Genomic DNA, 21,060 nt, shown 5'->3' on the forward strand with positions numbered 1-21,060 from the left:
GAGAGTCATAGGACCGTTGCTATTCACAATATACATAAATGACCTGGTGGATGACATCGGAAGTTCACTGAGGCTTTTTGCAGATGATGCTGTGGTGTATCGAAAGGTTGCAACAATGGAAAATTGTACTGAAATGCAGGAGGATCTGCAGCGAATTGACGCATGGTGCACGGAATGGCAATTGAATCTCAATGTAGCGAAGTGTAATGTGATGCGAATACATAGAAAGATAGGTCCCTTATCATTTAGCTACAAAATAGCAGGTCAGCAACTGGAAGCAGTTAATTCCATAAATTATCTGGGAGTACGCATTAGGAGTGATTTAAAATGGAATGATCATATGAAGTTGATCGTCGGTAAAGCAGATGCCAGACTGAGATTCATTGGAAGAATCCTAAGGAAATGCAATCCGACAACAAAGGAAGTAGGTTACAGTACGCTTGTTCGCCCAATGCTTGAATACTGCTCAGCAGTGTGGGATCCGCACCAGGTAGGGTTGATAGAAGAGATAGAGAAGATCCAACGGAGAGCAGCGCGCTTCGTTACAGGATCATTTAGTAATTGCGAAAGCGTTACGGAGATGATAGATAAACTCCAGTGGAAGACTCTGCAGGAGAGACGCTCAGTAGCTCGGTACGGGCTTTTGTTAAAGTTTCGAGAACATACCTTCACCGAAGAGTCAAGCAGTATATTGCTCCCTCCTACGTATATCTCGCGAAGAGACCATGAGGATAAAATCAGTGAGATTAGAGCTCACACAGAGCCATACCGACAATCCTTCTTTCCACGTACAATACGAGACTGGAATAGAAGGGAGAACCGATAGAGGTACTCAGGGTACCCTCCGCCACACCGTCAGGTGGCTTGCGGAGTATGGATGTAGATGAACCACTGCGTGTTGAAGGGCAAGGCAGTAGCAAGAAGCTGTAGAATGAAGCTATAGCGAAGCGTGCTCAAATAACGCTCGCTGTTCACAGTTTCTTCAAAGAAAAAGGGTCCAATAAGTGCGTGACTGGAAATTGCTGCCCACGCTGTAATCCTCGGAACGTAATGTTGTCGTTCGTGAAGCACTTGTGGTATTTCAGTGGCCCAAAAGCGTACATTTTGTTTGTTAACCACACCGTCTAAATGAAAATGCAAACGTTGTTGAGAGTTTCTTCCCTATCCTCCGCTCATTGAGCAATCAGTAGTCTCTGCTGCTTGTGTTCTTCAGTGAGTTTCTGTGCACACATCATCTTGTATGGGTACATATGGAGGTCACTTTTAAGAATGCGTTAAACGGAGCGTCTGGATATACCCAGTTGCACTGCTGCCTTTCTACACGATTTCCCGGAACCTCTCGTACCACTTCAATATTCTCCGGCGAACGAACAGGCTTAAACGAACGTCGCTTCGCTTCCAATACTGTTCCTTCCTGTATACATTTATCGTGCAACCTGTGGATGGTCTTCTTGCAAGGGACTCATCATCGTGTGTTAAACTGTTGTCGAAGACGCCTCTGAGTCACAACAAGGCTTTTCGTTTCACGAAAAAGTAACACAATTGCCGATCGTTACTGTGTGTCGTCAGTCTTCATTTGTCAGCCATTGCTGCTTACTAGTCTCCTGGCGGCAGTATCGTGAATTACAAGTCATTTCGTAACTCATTTGTTTTTCCAAATTCTGCTCGTACTGCTGCACAGATCCCAGCGGTATGTTCAATGTGCGTCGTAAACGGTGAAAGAAACAATTGGTAACACATTTCGTGCGCAACCCCGTATTTCTAGTATTTTCGTAGGATCCGGCCGCACAAAAAGTCGACCGAGTACCGCAACAGCAGGCTGGCAGCCGGCGGGCGTTCCACTCGCTCTAGGATCTCCGTGACTCGCCGCAAGATCGACAGGCGTCGTGCATACGCAAGTATGGGGTGTCCCAAATATATGCTTATAACCACAATACTTTTCTCTCTGATCCACGAGCAAACGAAGTTCATTCTGAAATGCTACTGGGAGGCTGAGAACACAGGTGAAACAGAAAGACAGTTCAGAATGAAGTTTCTGCGAGATGTTCGAACCCGCAATTAGTCGTATGAGAGGAAAGTTTGCGGGAAAAGGAACTGTCCAGAATGGCCACAAGAATTATTCCCAATGACCACGATCATCGACCGACACCACAAGTGAAAGGAATGATGCGAAAGCAGTTCCAAAACGAGCTTCCATCGCATGCTGAAGCCTGTACAACGGAGACGTTTTATTCCTAGATTACTAAATATCTGAATGGGCGTGCTCATGACCGGAGAAGCCGGCAGCGTGACCGAGCGGTCCTAGGCCCTTCAGTCTGGAACCGCCCCACTGCTACGGTCGCAGGTTCGAATCCTGCCTCGCGCATGGTTGTGTGTGATGTCCATAGGTTAGTTAGGTTTAAGTAGTTCTAAGTTCTAGGGGAATGATGACCTCGGAAGTTGTCCCACAGTGCTCAGAGCCATTTGAACCATGGTGCCCTTACGATAGTTAGGTTTAAGTAGTTCTAAGTTCTAGGGAACTGATGACCTCAGTCCAATAATGCTCAGAGCCATTTGATTTGACCGGAGAATTGAATTTTGTTGGTGGTATCAAGCAAGATGCGCACTGGTGAAAATTAACTGATCTTACAATAACAATGCAGCATGTCACCCATCCAAGAATGTTTCAGGATGGAAAATGGTATTTACACCTCCCCTTTATCATAGCGATATGAGGGCCTCCCTTGACGAAAACCTACCGGAGAGAGGGGTGGGAGGCAATACAGAGTAGCCTCCACGCTCACCCAATTTGACCCCTATTGTTTTTTTCTGTGGAGACATGTAAAGCGCCATGTTTATACTAGGAGGCCAAGTACAATGAATAACAAACAATCCTGTTGGCAGAACATCTACAACTGAACATTACAGCAGAGGTTGAAAATACCGCTTCAGTTGTGCTCCCTGTTCTGCGCTCATAGGCAGCACACCGCGTCTCGTGCACGCGGCGCTCGGGGACCACAACACAGCTACGACACCTGAGGATGGGCTCTTGAAGTCCGAAACTGGTCGTGTGAAAATAAAGTAATTTACAACTGAAGCGGTATTTTCAACCTCTGCTATAATGAATGAATTGAAAGCAGCACTGAGAAAGCATGTCCCAAAACACCAGCTGCAACGATTACGATAGTTTTGAATTCCATGGACCAGAGATATCAACTGTGTCTGGAACACAATGGCCAACAATCTGGACACGTTCCCTAAACGGCTGGATTCTACATTTCTTCACAATATTTTGAAATTCTTCCGTATCTTGGTAAATATTAGTACTACAGTCACAGAGAGTGTGTATACACTTTTTGAGACACCATGTAGTGTGTGCCACTAACAAGTCGCACTCTTGAATGTAGCTGATAATATTAGTCACCGGCCGCTGTGATCTAGGGGTTCTAAGCGCTTCAGTCTGGAACCGCGCTGCCGCTATGATCGCAGGTTCGAATCCTGCCCCGGGCATGGCTGTGTGTGATGTCCTTAGGTTAGTTAGGGTTAAGTAGTTCTAAGTTCTAGGGAACTGATTACCTCAGATTCCAAGTCCCATTGTGCTTAGAACCATTTGATCCAGAATTAGTCTGCGCTTTCTCATACGAGGGTCATTCAGTAAGCACGGCAACGCATTTTTCTGGGAACAGGTTGGTTTTATTCAGATTTCGAATACACCATATAACACTCCATTATTTGGCTACAAAACGCTATTTTTCAATATAATCTCTGTTTAATGCGACGGCGTTAGCCACCTTACTAGAAGTGCTCGTATGCCCGCATGTAACCAATCTACTGATCGATGTCTGAGCCAACGTTTCGCTACATCAATAACCTCCCCTCATCACGTACTGCTTTCTGCGGTGTGGGTCCTTCATTGGGCCAGACAGACGGAAGCCGGAAAGTGCGATATCCGGGTAGAGGGTGGATCAGGAAGAACAGTCACCGCGCGGTTAGAGGCGCCATGTCACGGATTGCGCGGCCCCTCCCTCGGACTTGGGTGTGTGCGTTATTCTTAGCGTGAATTACTTTAAGTAGTGTATAAGTATATGGACCGGTGACCTCAGCAGTTAGGTCCCTTAGGAATTCTCTCTCTCTCTCTCTCTCTCTCTCTCTCTCTCACACACACACACACACACACACACACACACACACACACACACACACACACACACAGTCCAAAGAAGTTTTGTGAGGTGTTCTCTGGTACCCACAATTTTGTGGACCCTTGTGTTGGCATGGAAAAGAAGTAGTTCGAAACTTCCCGGCAGATTAAAATAGCGTGCCGGACCGAGACTCGAACCCCGACATTTGCCTTTCGCGGGTAAGTGCTCTACCAACTGAGCTAACCAAGTACGACTCACGACCCGTTCAAAAGGTTCAAATGGCTCTGAGCACTGACGGACTCATCAGTCCCCTAGAACTACTTAAACCTAAATAACCTAAGGACATCACACACATCCATGCCCGAGGCAGGATTCGAACCTGCGACTGTAGCGGTCTCGTGGTTCCAGACTGTAGCGCCTAAAACCACACGGCCACTCCGGCTGGCCTCTCGACACGCCCTCACAGCTTAACTTCCAGGAAGTTTCATATCAGCGCACACTCCGCTGCAGAGTGAAAACCTCATTCTGGAAACATCCCCTAGGCCGTGATAAAACCGTGTCTCCGTAATATCCTTTCTTCCAGGAGTGCTAGTTCTGCAATTTTCGCAGTAGAGCTTCCATGAAGTTTGGATCGTAGGAGGTAAGGTGCTGGCGGAATTAAAGCTCTGAACACGGGTTATGAATCGTGTTTAGGTAGCTCAGTTCGTAGAGCACTTGCCCGCGAAAGGCAAAGGTCCCGAGATCGAGTCTCGGTCCCACACACAGTTTTAATCTGCCAGGAAGTTTCATATCAACGCCCATTCCGCTGCAGAGTGAAAAGCTCATTCTGGAAGAGGAAGTTCGTTTGCATTTCTGTGGCTGAATCGTTCCTCCAATTTACTGAGGGTAGGAGTTGATTGTTGCACCACGAGGGAGCAACACAAACAGAAGTCCTAGAAGATCGTCGGCATGATTTTACCAGCTGAGGAAGCGGCTTTCTTCGGAGGAGAAGCGGTGTGGCACTTCCATCGATCTCTGGTTTCCTTCCATCTCGAAGTGATGAAACCATGCTTCATCGTCTGTGACACTGATCAACAAGAATTTGTCAAGATCAGCCTCGTAAAGAGCAAACAATTCCGCACGTTGCTCTTTGCGGTCTTCTGTTAGGCCAGCGGGCACACACCTCTGAACTTCCGAACTGGTGGACGAGTATATCGGCACTACCAATAAGGACGCCCAGCTAGGTAGCGAGGTGTTTCATTCTGATCAGTGGATCACCTCGAATGAGAGAGTCCGCACGTACCAACACCGCCGGAGTCACAGCCGTGTGCGGCCGGACGGCAAGCGTGTGATCGGACAGGTTTGCGCGACCTTGTTGCGGTCATGTCAGACGCCTCGCCCAACGACTCACCGTGCTTTTGTACACTGCCAGATGTACATCTACATCCATACTCCGCAAGCCACCTGACGGTGTGTGGTGGAGGGTACCTTGAGTACCTCTATCGGTTCTCCTTTCTATTCCAGTCTCGTATTGTTCGTGGGCTCTGATTTTATCCTCATAGACTCTTCGCGAGGTATACGTAGGAGGGAGCAATGTACTGCTCGACTCCTCGGTGACGGTAAGATCTCCAGAGACAACCCGCAAGCGCCTGTGAATATGTGGGATGCTCTGGTGTTCCGCCAACAGTAACTTATTGTCACCTCTCTGCCTGTCAGGCGCCCCCGTTACAGAGACCATTTTGAAGGCTACGTGTACCGCTCCCACGTATCGGAGCTTCACGAAGCTATAGGACTTGAAGCGGGCATATTCCACGATGTCTCACGACGAATCACATCAAATTCCGCATTTTTTCAACCCAAATTGGTCGACAAAAAATGTGGTGTATTACTTATTGCAGGCAGTGGTGGTGTCCCGAACGCTCCAGTACGTCTCAGAATTCCGTTCGCCTACCGCGGCAGGCATAACGCAGCGACTGCACCCGCCGCTTAGCCTCCCCGCTTCTCCGGCGGCTCTAGGCAGCCACGGCCCCGTTCTCCGTGCTTTTCGAGTACAGGGAAACGGCGAGCAGGCCGCTAATGCGCCCGACATGGCGTCTGCAAACATGCGGAGGTAAAATTAGCGCGTGACCCCAATAGTGCAGCGGCGGAGCCGACGAATCGATAGGGCGGGCTCCACGACACTCCTGTCCCAGGGCTCGCGTCTGCCCATCCTAATTACCCCCACACGACCACACTCTGCAACATTCACGTTCTGTGCTACTGAAGTACAGTAAAGCTCCCTCGCCCGCTCAGTGATTAGCAGCCAGACTGCAGATGCGAAGGTCTTGGTTTCGGTCCCCACTCTCGTACTGTTTTCTCTGTCACTTTTCATTCACTTAAAATCAGCGAGGCCATATTACAGGACCACGCCTACAGTCCGATTAAAATTACTTGATAGCTGACGTCTGTCATTTACCACTATTGTTGAGACATCCGCTGCTGGCTGCCGCTCAGTTAGGGCGGTATTACACTATCATATTTCTTTGCCAAAGTTTTGATCCAAGATATGTTCAAATATTCCTCATATTTGTTTGACAAAGATAATTCACGTGGCACTAAAAGCGGGAATTACACTACTGGCCATTAAAATTGCTATACCAAGAAGAAATGCAGATGATAAACGGGTATTCATTGCACAAAAATATTATACCAGAACTAACATGTGATTACATCTTCACGCAATTTGGGTGCATAGAGCCTGATAAATCAGTACCCAGATTAACCACCTCTGGCCGTAATAACCGCCTTGATACGCCTGGGAATTGAGTCAAAGAGAGCTCGGATGGCGTGTACAGGTACAGCTGCCCACACAGCTTCAACACGATGCCACAGTTCATCAAGAGTAGTGACTGGCGTATTGTGACGAGCCAGTGGCTCCGCTGCCATTGACCAGACGTTTTCAATTGGTCAGAGCTCTGGAGAATGTGCTGGCGAGGGCAGCAGTCCAACATTTTCTGTATCCAGAAAGGCCCGCACAGAACCTGCAACATGCGGTCGTGCATTATCCTGCTGAAATGTAGGGTTTCGCAGGGATCGAATGAAGGGTAGAGCCACGGGTCATAACACATCTGAAATGTAACGTCGACTGTTCACAGTGCCGTCAATGCGAACAAGAACACCCCATACCATCACGCCGGGTGATAACGCCAGTATGGCGATGACGAATACACGCTTCCAATGTGCGTTCACCGCGATGTCGCCCAACACGGATGCGACCATCATGATGCTGTAAACAGAACGTGCATTCATCCGAAAAATGACGTTTTGCCATTTGTGCACCCAGGTACGTCGCTGAGTACACCATCACAGGTGCTCCTGTCTGTGATGCAGCGTCAAGGGTAACCGCAGCCATGGTCTCCGAGCTGCTGCAAACGTCCCCATTTGTAGACTCAGGAATCGAGACGTGGCTGCACGATCCGTTACAGCCATGCGGATAAGATGCCTGTCATCTCGACTGCTAGTGATACGATGCCGTTGGGATCCAGCACGGCGTTTCGTATTACCCTCCTGAACCCACCGATTCCATATTCTGCTAACAGTCATTGGATCTCGACCAACGCGAGCATCAATGTCGCGATACGATAAAGCTCAATCGCGATAGGCTACAATCCGACTTTTATCAAAGTCGGAAACGTGATGGTACGCATTTCTCCTCCTTACACGAAGCGTCACAACAACGTTTCGCCAGGCAACGCCGGTCAACTGCTGTTTGTGTATGAGATATCGGTTGGAAACTTCACTATGTCAGCAAGTTGTAGGTGTCACCACCGGCGTGAACCTTGTGTGAACGCTCTGAAAAGCTAATCATTTGCATATCACAGCGTCTTCTTACTGTCGGTTAAATTTCGCGTCTGTAGCACGTTATCTTCGTGGTGTAGCAATTTTAATGGCCAGTAGTGTATGTGTGGCAATCTGTATTATAGGAAGACCGTCTCACAATTTACATGATATAAAGCCTGAGTGTCCGCCCATCGTTTTTTCACTTAACACTACGATAGTGAACACGGGTGTACAGACTATGGCTACATGCCATGTAAACGGGCCTAATGGTTTGTTTCCCTGACGTTTGGGAATGAGCGTGGCTTTGCACGACTGCACGGGCTAACCTCCTCAACAAAGATTTCCATTGACGCCTCAGCCCACTTGGTAGTGTAGTGGTCAGCGTATATGCCTAATAAGCAAGACGGTCAGGTTCAAATCCTAGCTTTGATACAGATCTTCATTCGTCACTTCAGTCGACAAACACTCATGTTCTTGTGGGCGGTTTGTGGGTTTAAATCACCTCGCGGTATGACCATGCGGTGCATTTGACTTGCGGTCGTCGCTCGGTGGCGCTGGCAGCAGTCCACATAAGCAGAGGTGTGTTGGTGCATGTCAGAGTACGGTGCAGCGAGTAAGTGTGCAGACGTTTTCAGACGTGCTAATGGTGACTGTGTGTTGAAAACGGCTCAAAGAACACATATGGATGACATTATGGGGGGTAGAATACTAGGGCGACTGGAAGCTGGTAATAAACAGCAGGTCGTAGCATGGGCCCTCCGTGTGCCACAAAGTGCGATCTCAAGATTACGGCAACGATTCCAGCAGACAGGAAACGTGTCTAGGCGCTACAGTACGGGACGTCCACAGTGTACAACCCCACAACAAGACCGATATCTCACCATCAGTGCCCGCAGACGTCCGCGGAGTACTGCAGGTAGTCTTGTTCGTGACCTTACCGCAGCCACTGGATCAGTTTTCTCCAGACACACAGTCTACAGGCGACTAAACAGACACGGTTTATTCGCCCTTAAACCTGCAAGATGCATTCCACTGACCCCTCGTCACAGGAGAGCCCGTAAATCCTGGTGTCAACAACACAGTACATGGTCATTGGAACAGTGATCCCAGGTTATGTTCACAGACGAGTCCTCGTATAGTCTGAACAGTGATTCTCGCCGGGTTTTCATCTGGCGTGAACCCGGAAGATACCAACCCCTTTATGTCCTTGAAAGGGACCTGTATGGAGGTCGTGGTTTGATAGTGTGGGATTATGATTGGTGCACGTACACCCCTGCATGTCTTTGACAGAGGAACTGTAACAGGTGAGGTGTCTCGGGACGTCATTTTGCACCAGTATGTCCACCTTTTCAGGGGTGCAATGGGTCACACCTTCCTCATGATGGATAGTAACGCACGGCCCCACTGAGCTGCCATCGTGGCACGGCCCCACTGAGCTGCCATCGTGGAGGAGTAGTTTGAAACAGAAGATATGAGGCGAATGGTGTGGCCTGCCTGTTCTCCAGACCTAAACCCCATCGAGCACGTCTGGGATACTCTCAGTCGACGTATCGCTGCACGTCTTCAAACCCCTACGACAGATCAGGAGCTCCGACAGTCACTGGTGTAAGAATGGGAGGCTATACCCCACCTGATTCAGAGTATGCCAAACCCTTGTGCGGCCTGTGTACGTGTGCATGGTGATCATATCCCATACTGATGTCGAGGTACATGCGTAGGAAACAGTGGCATTTTGTAGCACAAGTGTTTCGGGACGGTTTTCTCAAGTTATCAACAATACCGTGGACTTACAGATCTGTGTCGTGTGTGTTCCCTGTGTGCCTATGCTGTTAGCGCCACCTTGTGTGGCACCACATTCTGCAATTATCCTTAATGTATGAACATGAGTGTATATACATCACAGATGTTTGAGACTTGAAAAGGTCTCTGGAAGCATACGATTTCATTTAATTAGAACACTTATTCCTGGGTTTCAGGCAGGATCCGCCATGTCGTTCGATACTGAGGTGCTGTTCCTATACAGTTGGAGAGCCTCTGCAATGCTGTTTTACAATGCGGTTTTACACTATCATATTTCTTTGGCAAAGTTTTGATCAAAGATATTTGAAGTGACGCCAAAAAGGGCTGTTACACTGTTATCATATTTTCATCAAATTTCAAGATGGCGGACAACAACCTATGATTATGCAGCGCAGTTGCTAGTACCACAATTGCACTGTGTGTGTGTGTGTGTGTGTGTCTTTTTGAAAGAAAAGCGGCGGGAAAAATGGAAACATATTTTGATTAAGCCATAGGTGTTACATCGAGATAGTAAAAGCATTCAGTAAAATGTGTTATCAGAGCTGCTAGTAGAGAGCGTCAAGTTTTATATATATTACTTATGAATGGCTGGGAGTGTATTTCAGTAAAGTGGCTTCTTATATTACAGAACAGGATACTCTTGAGAAATGCTATATGTGGAGAAGACAGGGCAACTGTGACACTGGGATTTCTTGATACAGAAGAGAGCTACTATAGTTTACAACACAGCACTGGAATATCACATTGCAAAATGCTTCAAATGGCTCTGTGCGCTATGGGACTTGGAATCTGAGGTCATCAGTCCCCTAGAACTTAGAACTACTTAAACCTAACTAACCTAAGGACATCACACACATCCATGCCCGAGGCAGAATTCGAACCTGCGACCGTAGCGATTGCGCGGTTCCAGACTGTAGCGCCTAGAACTGATCGGCCACACCGGCCGGCTATCGCAATGCACATTAATCAAAATAATTCCATAAACGTGTGAAGGTGAAACATGTGAAGGTAAATAAATGTTCAGCACCCTACATGGGTGAGTGATTTAACTAATGGGTTTAGTGTTCTAACAACTACACAATTAATAAAAAGTACGTAACAGATGAAGCCCTTTTAAACTTTTGACATCCAGAGTTCAAAAATAAACGAAGTAGAATGGAAAGGTAAGGAAGTAGTTTTTATTTTGTATCCTCTATTCCGGCTTGCTTAAAAGCTGCCTGGATGTCTCCAGATGTAGCTGTCTGTGATTGTGGACGCGAAGTCGTCTGTAGCATATCCCTCCTGCCTATCAACGCACAACATGCTCCGTAACCCTTGCTCAACCCCGCCCCCCTCCCTGCCCCAGCCTCTCGAAGCAATTTTTTCAATACATAAAAAAAGAAAAGGTCGAAGGAACACACCAACTTTGAAGCGATATTTACAAACACTCTACAGAGACGTCAAACAGCTGTAACGACGCCAGCGCTCCAAGCGGTTACATTTCACACTGCAGTGAATAGAAGACGAACGGGTTTTATGATCAAATCTTCGGCGAGGCCCTAGATTTGATCATAATTGCCGCGCGGGATTAGCCGAGCGGTCCAAGGCGCTGCAGTAATGGACTGTGCGGCTGATCCCGGCGGAGGTTCGAGTCCTCCCTCGGGCATGGGTGAGTGTGTGTGTTTGTCCTTAGGATAATTTAGGTTAAGTAGTGTGTAAGCTTAGGCACTGATGACCATAGCAGTTAAGTCCCGTAAGACACATTTGAACATTTTTTTGGTTAGCGTATCTGTCTTCAGCAGGAGTCCCGCATTCGAGTCCCGGCCTTGGTACAAATTTTCATTCGTCAGTCCAGCCTGCATACATACATTGTCACCTTGTATATTAACAGATTACTACGTGTTTTCATTTTTTGAAGTGCAAAATTTTACATTCATGAACTTTTAAAGCAAGTTGCCAAATTGAGTCAAGTGCTTTCCGAAAAGCGAGAACTACTGTATCTGTCTGACTGCCGTAACTCACGTCTTTCAGGATATCGTGTGAGGAAAGTTTGAATTGGGTTTCGCACGATAGATGTTTACCGAAACCAGGCTGGGTGGCAAGCAGGACGTTTGAGCTCAGAATACGTTGTAAGATTCTGCAGTAAATGGAAGTCAAGGACGTTGGATGCTTGTTTTGTGAATCGCTTACGGAATTTCTTCCAACAACTGCACACGACTTTTTCTTGAGATCTACAGTACAGTTGAAAGTGGAGCTAATGCAGCCACAAATTGGCATAGAATTTGATACGGATAAAAGAAGATGACTGTGGTGACAGTTCGATCTAAAAACTTCCTGATTGTGGCCTGCTATATAATTCAACCAGTTGTGGCTGTTCCAGCTGAGTTCGTATAAAGAGTATAGACTATTTTTTTTTCTCTCTAGTCAATACAGCGCAACCCATGAATGGATAACATTTAATTCCATTCCGTATTATCAAAAGCCTCCCCCAAGCCCTCGGAATGCGACGTATATTCCCTGGATTATCCTAAACGCGTCCTTTGTTACTATCCTTAGTTCTGAAACTGCATGTCGGTGGTAATGGGGAGGGCAGGTACGAAAAGATACGGAAAAAGGAGGGGAAAAAAAGCTGTTGATGCAACTTGGGGCTGGTGTGTGCTGGAGCGGGCGAGCGGCAGTAGTGGCAGAGGAGAGCGGAGCAGTGTGTCAGTGTGTCGACGGGGTGGAAGAAAGGGAAGGAGGAAGCAGCAGGAAAGAAAGGGGAAGACCGGGGGGAACGGCGGAGAAAGCTGGCGGAGAAAGCTGTGCAGCGCATGCGCGGCAGGCCCTAGCGATGTAACGGCCTGCAACTTGAGCTCCTACCGGCGTGTCGAATGTTCAAATAACGCAGCCTGGTAGCGCCTCGCTAAGCGTCCATCTTTCTACAGGTGAACACAAGTCACTTTCAAGACGAGAACGCAACCAGACGTCGCTATGCATGGCGATTTACACTAAGCCACGTCACGTGAGACGGTAAGGAACGTACACTGCCGTAAATAACTGCAACATCCTGAAGCACTGTGTTTAGTGGAACCACCGTATACTACGTCCATACTGAGGGCTTGCAATGTTCATGATTCATTTGCTACTGTCTTCGGCATTCAGATGACGGTGAAGAAGCATGCCTGTGTTTTGCAAGTAGCAACTGTGTCCAGTTAGGAAGTGAATAGTGTTTTCAACATTACGAGGCAACGATGCCCCACAGACGACTACATACAGGGTGCGGCGCTTAAATGAAACTTTTTTTAAAAGCTTAAAATCGTTTTACATATAAGTAGTGGCATCTTTCAAGAGCAACATTACTCGATGTAACCCCCTTCAGCCGCAATGACCGTCTCCAATGTTGTCTTGAAGCGATCGCACGCACTCTTTGAACCGGCGCTGTCCATTTTCGCGAATGCTGTTTCAATGGCGGTGCGTAGACATGCGCCATCAGGGTGCCTCCTCTCATTGGTAACTCTTTCCACTACGTTCGAGGGGATTTAAATCCGGACCATCCGGGGGCCTGAACTCCTTTGACCAGAACATGTCAACCTTATCCGAGGGCAAGTTTTCGACAAAATGGCTCGTATCAGGTCCTCGTCTGCCATCCCACGCATTGTTCGAGAGACGTCTACAGGCGTTAAAGTAACCTCTGGAGTGCCACAGGGGAGTGGTATGGGACCGTTCCTTTTCACAATATATGTAAATGACATCGTAGATAGTGTCGGAAGTTCCATGCGGCTTTTCGCTGATGATGCTGTAGTAAACAGAGAAGTTGTAGCATTAGAAAATTGCAGCGAAGTGCAGGAAGATCTGCAGCGGGAAACAAATAGTGCATACGTTTTGTCTGTTCTCCCGTTGTGCTGGCAGTACAAGCTAGTTCTTTTGCACGTGCTGTAGTATACAGAGAAGTTGCAGCATTAGAAAATTGCAGCGAAATGCAGGAAGATCTGCAGAGGATAGGCACTTGGTGCAGGGAGTGGCAACTGACCCTTAACATAGACAAATGTAATGTATTGTGAGTACATAGAAAGAAGGATCCTTTATTGTATGATTATATGATGGCGAATCAAACACTGGTAGCAGCAAACACTCTCCACGGAGAGAATCCATCCACATGTTGCACATTTGTGTCATCACGGACCATTGCCTGCAGCACAATTAACATCAGGAGTGTCTCTGAGAACACGCCAGCGCCTAGTGAAACTACGCTGGAGTCGTGAGAGTTGCCTGGAGAAAGGCTTTCTGTTGCCTTCTCCGATGAGAGAAGGTTCTTTCCGTATGAGAGGGGTGGGATTTATACGTGTGTATGGTGTGAACCTGGTGAGCTGCTTACTCTAGAGTGCATCCCCCCCCCCCCCCCCCTCAGCCCCCAACACACAGTTCTCCTACCAGGCTTCACGGTGTGGGGGCCATCAGTTACAACTCGCGGTTACATATGTTGGTTCTGGAGGGTAAACTAACCTGTGCCCGTTACAGGGGTGTTACATCACCGTGCTGCCACCATTTCTTCAACATACGACTGCTGCGATTCCACTGGCTCTTTGTGCGGTGCAACAACCACTCTGAGGACAATCTATCGCAGAGTGGCAGTCGGAGTCGGCACCTTTATGATCGTTTGCAGGCGAGAACACGCGTCTGTGTTGTTGCCAGAGGGCGGTACACTGTTTACTGACACTTTCGGTGCCCTTGCCCCACCAGGCGTAGTAGCTCGGGGAACAGCAGGTGGGCTACGCCACGCCTAGCGTGTTCCAACTATATGTGCTGTCTAATCTACAGGATGTTTTGTTTACATTGTGGCCAAGGTAGGGTTTGATAAGCACGAAGACAAGCAGTAGAAGCACTCTCCTTGCGCGGGCAGGCATTATCTTGCTGAAACGTAAACCCTAAATGGCTTGCCGTGAAGGGCAACAAAACGGGGCGTAGAATATCATCGACGTACCACCGCGCTGTAAGTGTGCTGCTGATGACAACCAAAGGGGTCCCGCTTTGAAAACAAATGGCGCCTCAAACCATCACCCCTTTTCTCTGGGTCGTATGGCAGGCGACAGGTTGGTACTTCATCAGTGCCCAGAGCTCTCCAGACACGTATTCAGCCTGAAATCTCATGGACTGGTGCAGAACTGCCTTCGGTGATGAGTTGCGCTTCGAACTGTTCCCCGATGACTGGCGAAGAAGCGACTGGATTCGCCCTGGGCAGCGGTAGGACACCAACGTGACTCTTGTGCGCTGTACGGCCCGACAGTCAGGAGTTTCCATAGCAGGACCCATTCGTGGCGCCGTTTCAGTGGTACGTCGGCGATACTCCAGGTCCCACTACGTTTCCCTTCATGGCAAGCTATCCTGGGCTTGCGTTTCAGCAAGAAATGGCCGCCCGCACACGGCTAGAATTTCTACTGCTTCTCTTTGTGCTACTCGTACCCTGCCTTGTCCAACAAGGTCGCTAGATATCTCCTCAATTGAGAGCCTTTGCAGAACTATGGGCGCCGTCTAGTCTACAATATGTTTTGTTTACTGTGCACGTCGGGGTTGCCTCAGTCCGTAACCGTACACTCTGCAGTGAACGTTGTTTGCGATTTAGCTGTTGCTTTATCTTTCTACCATTCTGTGGCGAAACCTGTACAGGTAAGTGCCTTTGTTTTCAATTTATCGTTCTTTAACTATAAAATAATTATTTTGAGCGTAATAACACACACAGTTTATTTCCATAGAAAAGTTTCAAACCAGGCGTGGGTGTAAGAGGAAATTATTTGCTGATGAATGTAAATTTTGTGGGTAATTACGCTGAAAACAAATATTTTACAGATAAAGGACGATAAATTGAAAACAATCACACTTACCAGCACAAATTTCTCTTGAGAAGTGAAATTCCTGTATGTTTAGAAAAAGCCAGTTGCCTCCTTTACCACAATAGCAGAGGAAAGTGAAGATCGCTGTGTCATGACAGTGAAGAGAAATTTTTATTTTACGGTTACTGTTGTTCTCACAATTGGCAAATAGGATCAGATCAGTTGTACAGTGAGAATACACGCTTTTTTCTTTTCTTGCAAAAGTTGCCAAAGAACGGACATACAGTTTTTCAGTCAATAATCAGTAAATAACTGTTTCATTTCGTTTGCAACAGTTGTTACATAGAAATCAGTATCTGCACACAATAAGTTATAACTTCAACTTGTTTAAATTGCAGTGAACGAGCCCCTGGTCTAGTGGAATTGTTTACTGAAAACTTTTCAGACTTTATTTCGTCCATTCTGCAATGTACCTACTTGTGTTTTACAAGGCAAACAACTCAACGACAATACATAAGAGCTGCACATCGTCCAGTACAGACATGTTCGTTACGAAGGCAGAGTTCTATCAGACGTGTCCTGGGCGTAAATATTGCGCAACAACATTGTGGCGTTCTTGGCCTCTCGGACTTTCGTGCAATTTATTAACACAACAAATAGTGAGCGTTTGAGGGCCCCGTGCCACCATGCCAGTTCCTGTAGGTACAGCCACAATCTCTGTATTCCTTTTCGCACAGGATGACCGAGGCGGAGACGGTCTTCTGCAATCATGGATTTGCCCAGCTGTTGTGTGACGCTGATGCTATCCATCCACACGCCGACCCTCCACGCTCTTCTCTGTATGTCTGAAGCATGGCATGACTCGGTAGGCAATGCAAACCAAGATCATACACTGCAAACCTTAAAAGAGCTTTAATCTGACATAGTTTTCGGAAAAACGGCGTTCTCGCTGCGTTTCTTCAGAGTAAGGCCGGTCAATCTCGTAGGAAATCCTACACGGGTACAGGCACTATATTTCGTGAAACTGTACGACGCAGCAGCTGGCATTAACGACTGGTAGGTGACTGCAGTTTCACGCAAAGCAATGAACCAAATGTCGGTGCAACTGTTCGCCAGTAGAGATCAGGAATGAGCGCTGTAAAGTGGACAGTGAGCCCCATGACGTCATCTACGAAGTCGCTGTCTCCGTCTGCTCTGAGACTCTACACATCATCCCCGCCGCTGCCCACTTAACCGAAAAGTCATGTGTCGCCCAGAGTGGCTGAGCGGTTCTAGGCGCTACAGTTTGGAACCGCGCAACCGCTACGGACGCTGGTTGGAATCCTGCCTCGGGCATGGATGTGTGTGATGTCCTTATGTTAGTTAGGTTGGGGCAGTTCTAGGGGATTGATTGCCTCAGCAGTTGAGTCCCATAGTGCTTAGAGCCATTTTTTTTAAAGTTATGAGCTGAGTTTATTGTGGAGTAAAAGGAGAGTGAGTACACGAATTCGTAGGTATACGAGGATTCGCAGCATTGCTTGGGGCGGGGGCGAGAGTGGGGAAGACATACAAGAACGTATGCAGGCCCAGGGGCCAAAAGACTTGGGGAGGGTGAGAAGAATGTGTGAAAGAGAGAGGGAAGGTGACGGCAAGAACTTGCGAGAAGGTCGGGGTGGCAAGAACGTGTACAGTGAGGACTAAGAATATGAGCAGGGAGGGAGGGCCAAGAACATGTACTGGGGAGGGGGCCAAGATTAATTTGTGGTAAGTTTTTGTAGGGCCAAACTGCTGGGGTCATTGGACCCTAAACTTCCACACTATTTAATCTAACTTATGCTAAGCACGACACAGACACACACACACACACACACACACACACACACACACACGCCCGCCCGAGGGGGACTCTAACCTCCGACGGGGGAAGCCGTGCGATCGTTCGGCTGCCCTGCGCAGCTGGGGGCGAAGAATGTGGAGGGACTGCGGGTGGGGGGGTGGGGGGGGGACAGGACAAGATCGTGTGCAGGGGGGGGGGGAGCAAGAAACTGTATGGGATGGGGAGGGGGGGCAAGAACGTGAACAGGGGGAGGAGGTCAAGAACGTGTATAGGGTGGGGGGCAAGAATGTGTGTGGAAGGAGCAATAAGAATTTGTGCAGTTGGGGTGAGGGGTGAGGGGCGGGGGAGGGGGAGGGGGAGCGTAAGGGCATGTGGGTGTAGAGTGGGCATGTGTGTGGGCGCCGTAAAGATGTGTGCCGAAGGAGGTTATGTCTGGAAGAACGTGTACCACGGGTGAAGTGTGCAAGAAAGTATGTAGGGCGACTATCTGTGGCACTAAATGTCTGAGTGTCACGGCGTAAGGTCAAGTGCCGGGACGGCAGTCGGGAACGATAGGTCAGAGAGGGCTGTGCGAAGACGTTAGTCAAGTGTGTTCTAACCGACCCCTCCCTAGGACGACAATGCAACAGCAGTGGTCTATGCGAAGACATAAGCGATGCTCCCGACTGGTTGCGGCCAGTTATACAGCAGCTTGAAGACTAGTGGCGGGTATAGCAGAGACGTCGGAATTGTTATACTGAAGAGTTTTCTTACATGTATGTCGCCCTTCGCTTGTGACACATCTGCGGATTTCTCAGAGTTAAGCATCGTCATTCACTTTTCGTAATAACGCCTTAAACGGCCTTGGCGCAGTGGATACACTGGTTCCTGCGAGCTCACCGAAGTTAAGCGCTGTCGGGCGTGGTCGGGCACTTGCATCGGTGACCATCCGAGCCGCCGTGCGCTATTACCATTTTTCGGGGTGCACTCAGCCTCGTGATGCCAACTGAGGAGCTACTCGACCGAACAGTAGCGGCTCCGGTTAAAGAAAACGAACATGCCGGCCGGGAGAGTGGTGTGCTGACCACACGCCTGTCCTATCTGCATCCTCCACTGAGGATGACATGGCGGTCGGATGGTCCCGGTAGGACACTCGTGGCGTGAAGAGCGAGAGCTCTCTCAATAAAACTCATTAACAAGATTTGTGTGAATGTAGTCTAGAGATCTGAGAAAGCAGGTTTCCTATGTTTGTTGTTGTTGTTGTTGTGTCTTCAGTCCTGACACTGGTTTGATGCAGCTCTCCATGCTACTCTATCCTGTCCAAGCTGCTTCCTCTCCCAGTTCCTACTGCAGCCTACATCCTTCTGAATCTGCTTAGTGTATTCATCTCTTGGTCTCCCTCTACGATTTTTACCCTCCACGCTGCCCTCCAATGCCAAATTTGAAATCCCTTGATGCCTCAGAACATGTCCTACCAACCGGTCCCTTCTTTTTGTTTCCTGGACATCTGTTTACTCTCTAGGTCAGAAGAGGAGCTGGGGTAAATGACCAAAGCACTAAAGGAGGCTGCCAGCAAATTTGGGCTAAACATAAACGAAGCCAAGACAGAGTACCTCGTTATGACGCGTTGTCATTGTCAGACTGCTGATCATCTACAATCACTACAAGAGAGTGCAAGAATTCAAATACCTAGGGGCACTTTTCACTGAGAGCTCATCATGTGAAGCAGAGGTAAATGCCAGAATACAAGCAGGACACCGATCTCACCACAGCCTAGCACAACTGCTTCAGTCCAGATATCTCTCCAGACAATTCAAGATTCGACTGTACAAAACCCTGATCCAGCCGGTTGTTATATATCGCTGACACATGGAGTATCCGGAAACAGCCAGAAGATCCTCGTTTTTGAGATAAAAGAGTTTCGGAAGATCTTCGGTCCGGTTCTGGATGCAGATATAGGGGAATGGAGGATCAGATACAACCGAGAGCTTGAGGAACTATACCAGCTGCACAACATAGCAGCAACTGTCAAAGCCAAACGAATGCAGTGGGTGGGCCATGGAGGATCACAGATGGCCTCGGAAGCTCCTGGGTTTCACACCTACAGGAAAGAGACCGCCAGGGAGACCGAAGAAGCGTTGGAGGGATGAACTCCATGAAGATTTAAACCAAGTGGCAATGGATGTGGACGAATGGCGGATAGCAGTGATGGACACAATACAGTGGAGGAGGAAACTCATAGATGCGTGCGGTCCCCTGGGCCTGATCAGGTAGTAGTAGTAGTAGACACCCCCGGCCAAATGACGACTAGGCAGGATTAAACACTGAGAGCTATGGTGTAGGACGGATTGCAGGCAGCGCGCACGTACCTGACGTAGACGATGGAGCCGCCGATGTGCAGCCTCTTCCAGCCGACTGGAGGCGCCACGGACTGGACTTGCTGCGGCTGCTGCTGCTGCTGCTGGTGCTGATGTTGCTGCTGAGGGTGGGGGTGGGGGTGTGGGTGGACTGCCAGGATGAGCTGTTGCTGCTGCTGTTGTGGTGGCGGCGGCTGCTGCTGCTGGTGCGGGGGCGGTGGGGGCCGCGCCGCCTGCGGCTGAGGCTGAGGCTGCGGCAGCGAGATGGACACGACGGGGGCGGCGGCGTCAGGCTGCGAGTCGGCCGAGCCGGAGCTGAGCGAGCTGCAGCTGGTCTCGGAGCGCACCGAGTCGCAGCGCGGCGCGCCGCCCCCCGGGAAAGCCGCGTCCGCCTCTCCGCCCCCGGGGCGCGCGGCGCGCTGCTGGCCAGCAGCAGGGCCGCCGGGGGCGGGCGACGCCAGCGCCAGCTCGGCCGCCTCCACCGCCTGAGAGGCGGCCACTAGCTTCCCGCCCAGCACGAACTGCTGCGACGACGACGAGCAGGCGGGCAGCGGGCCGCCCACCAGGCACAGCCCGGGGGGCAGCGGCGCGCCGTCGGGGGCGGCGCACGCCGTCGGGGGCGGCGGCTGCGCCGGGGGCGGGAAGCCGTTGTGCGCGGCGGGGGCTCCGGGGCCGGGCCCGGGGCTGCCGGCGCCGCCGCCCCCGGGGGCGGCAGCGGCGGCGCCGCCGTACAGGGCGGCCGGGGGCGGCACCAGCCCGTTGAGGGGCAGAGGCGGCGCCGCGAAGGGCGCGTGCTGCAGGCGGCCCTTGCCGGGGGCGGCGGCCACGCAGAAGCCGGCCTGCGCGGCGGCGGGGCCGCCCCCGTTCTGCTGGCAGTACACATGCTGCTGCTGCGGCTGGGGCTGGCTGTGGTGATGGTGCTGCGCCTGCGGCGGCTGGTGGGGGTGGTGCTGGTGCTGCGGCGGCGGCGGCGGCTGCTGGTGGTGGTGGTTGACGGCGTAGGCGGCGAAGTTGTCGCTGGAGACGTAGACTAGCACGTTGTGCAGGCCGGCCGGCTGCGGCGGGGGCGGCGCCTGGGGCGAGGCCTGGGGGTCGGGCTTTCCCGCCATGGCGCTGCCACATCACAGCCGCGCCACACCGGGCCGCGGCCGCGCTGCCTCACTGCCGCTGCCCGTCCCGCGCCCTGCAACACCGCACACACGCCGCGCTAGTAGCGCCGGAACCGTACTCCTCAACTACTACCTGCCTAGAGGCGCACGTCACGTCCTACTGGAACAGTGGCCACGTCTCTGTCACGTCAGCAATGTAGTGTTAACACACGCCTGTGTTGGCAAAGATTCCGTCAAACTTCTTTGACCAAACTACTTCGCTAGTGCTATTTCACCATCGAAAAAGTTTCA

General features: G+C 49.9%; 1 protein-coding gene across 1 annotated transcript in view; it reads right to left on the bottom strand.

Moving 5' to 3' along the window:
- Positions 1–21,060, bottom strand: part of LOC126293593 (histone-lysine N-methyltransferase 2D-like) — a 435,002-nt gene that overhangs the window by 318,204 nt on the left and 95,738 nt on the right. The window contains exon 2 of the mRNA XM_049986869.1: positions 19,673–20,843. Within this exon, the coding sequence (XP_049842826.1) occupies positions 19,673–20,769 (1,097 nt within the window). The 5' untranslated portion in view covers positions 20,770–20,843. The remainder of the gene's footprint in view (positions 1–19,672; positions 20,844–21,060) is intronic.

This window comes from Schistocerca gregaria, chromosome 10 (assembly GCF_023897955.1).
Source record: "Schistocerca gregaria isolate iqSchGreg1 chromosome 10, iqSchGreg1.2, whole genome shotgun sequence".
NCBI classification, from domain to species: Eukaryota; Metazoa; Arthropoda; class Insecta; order Orthoptera; family Acrididae; genus Schistocerca; species Schistocerca gregaria.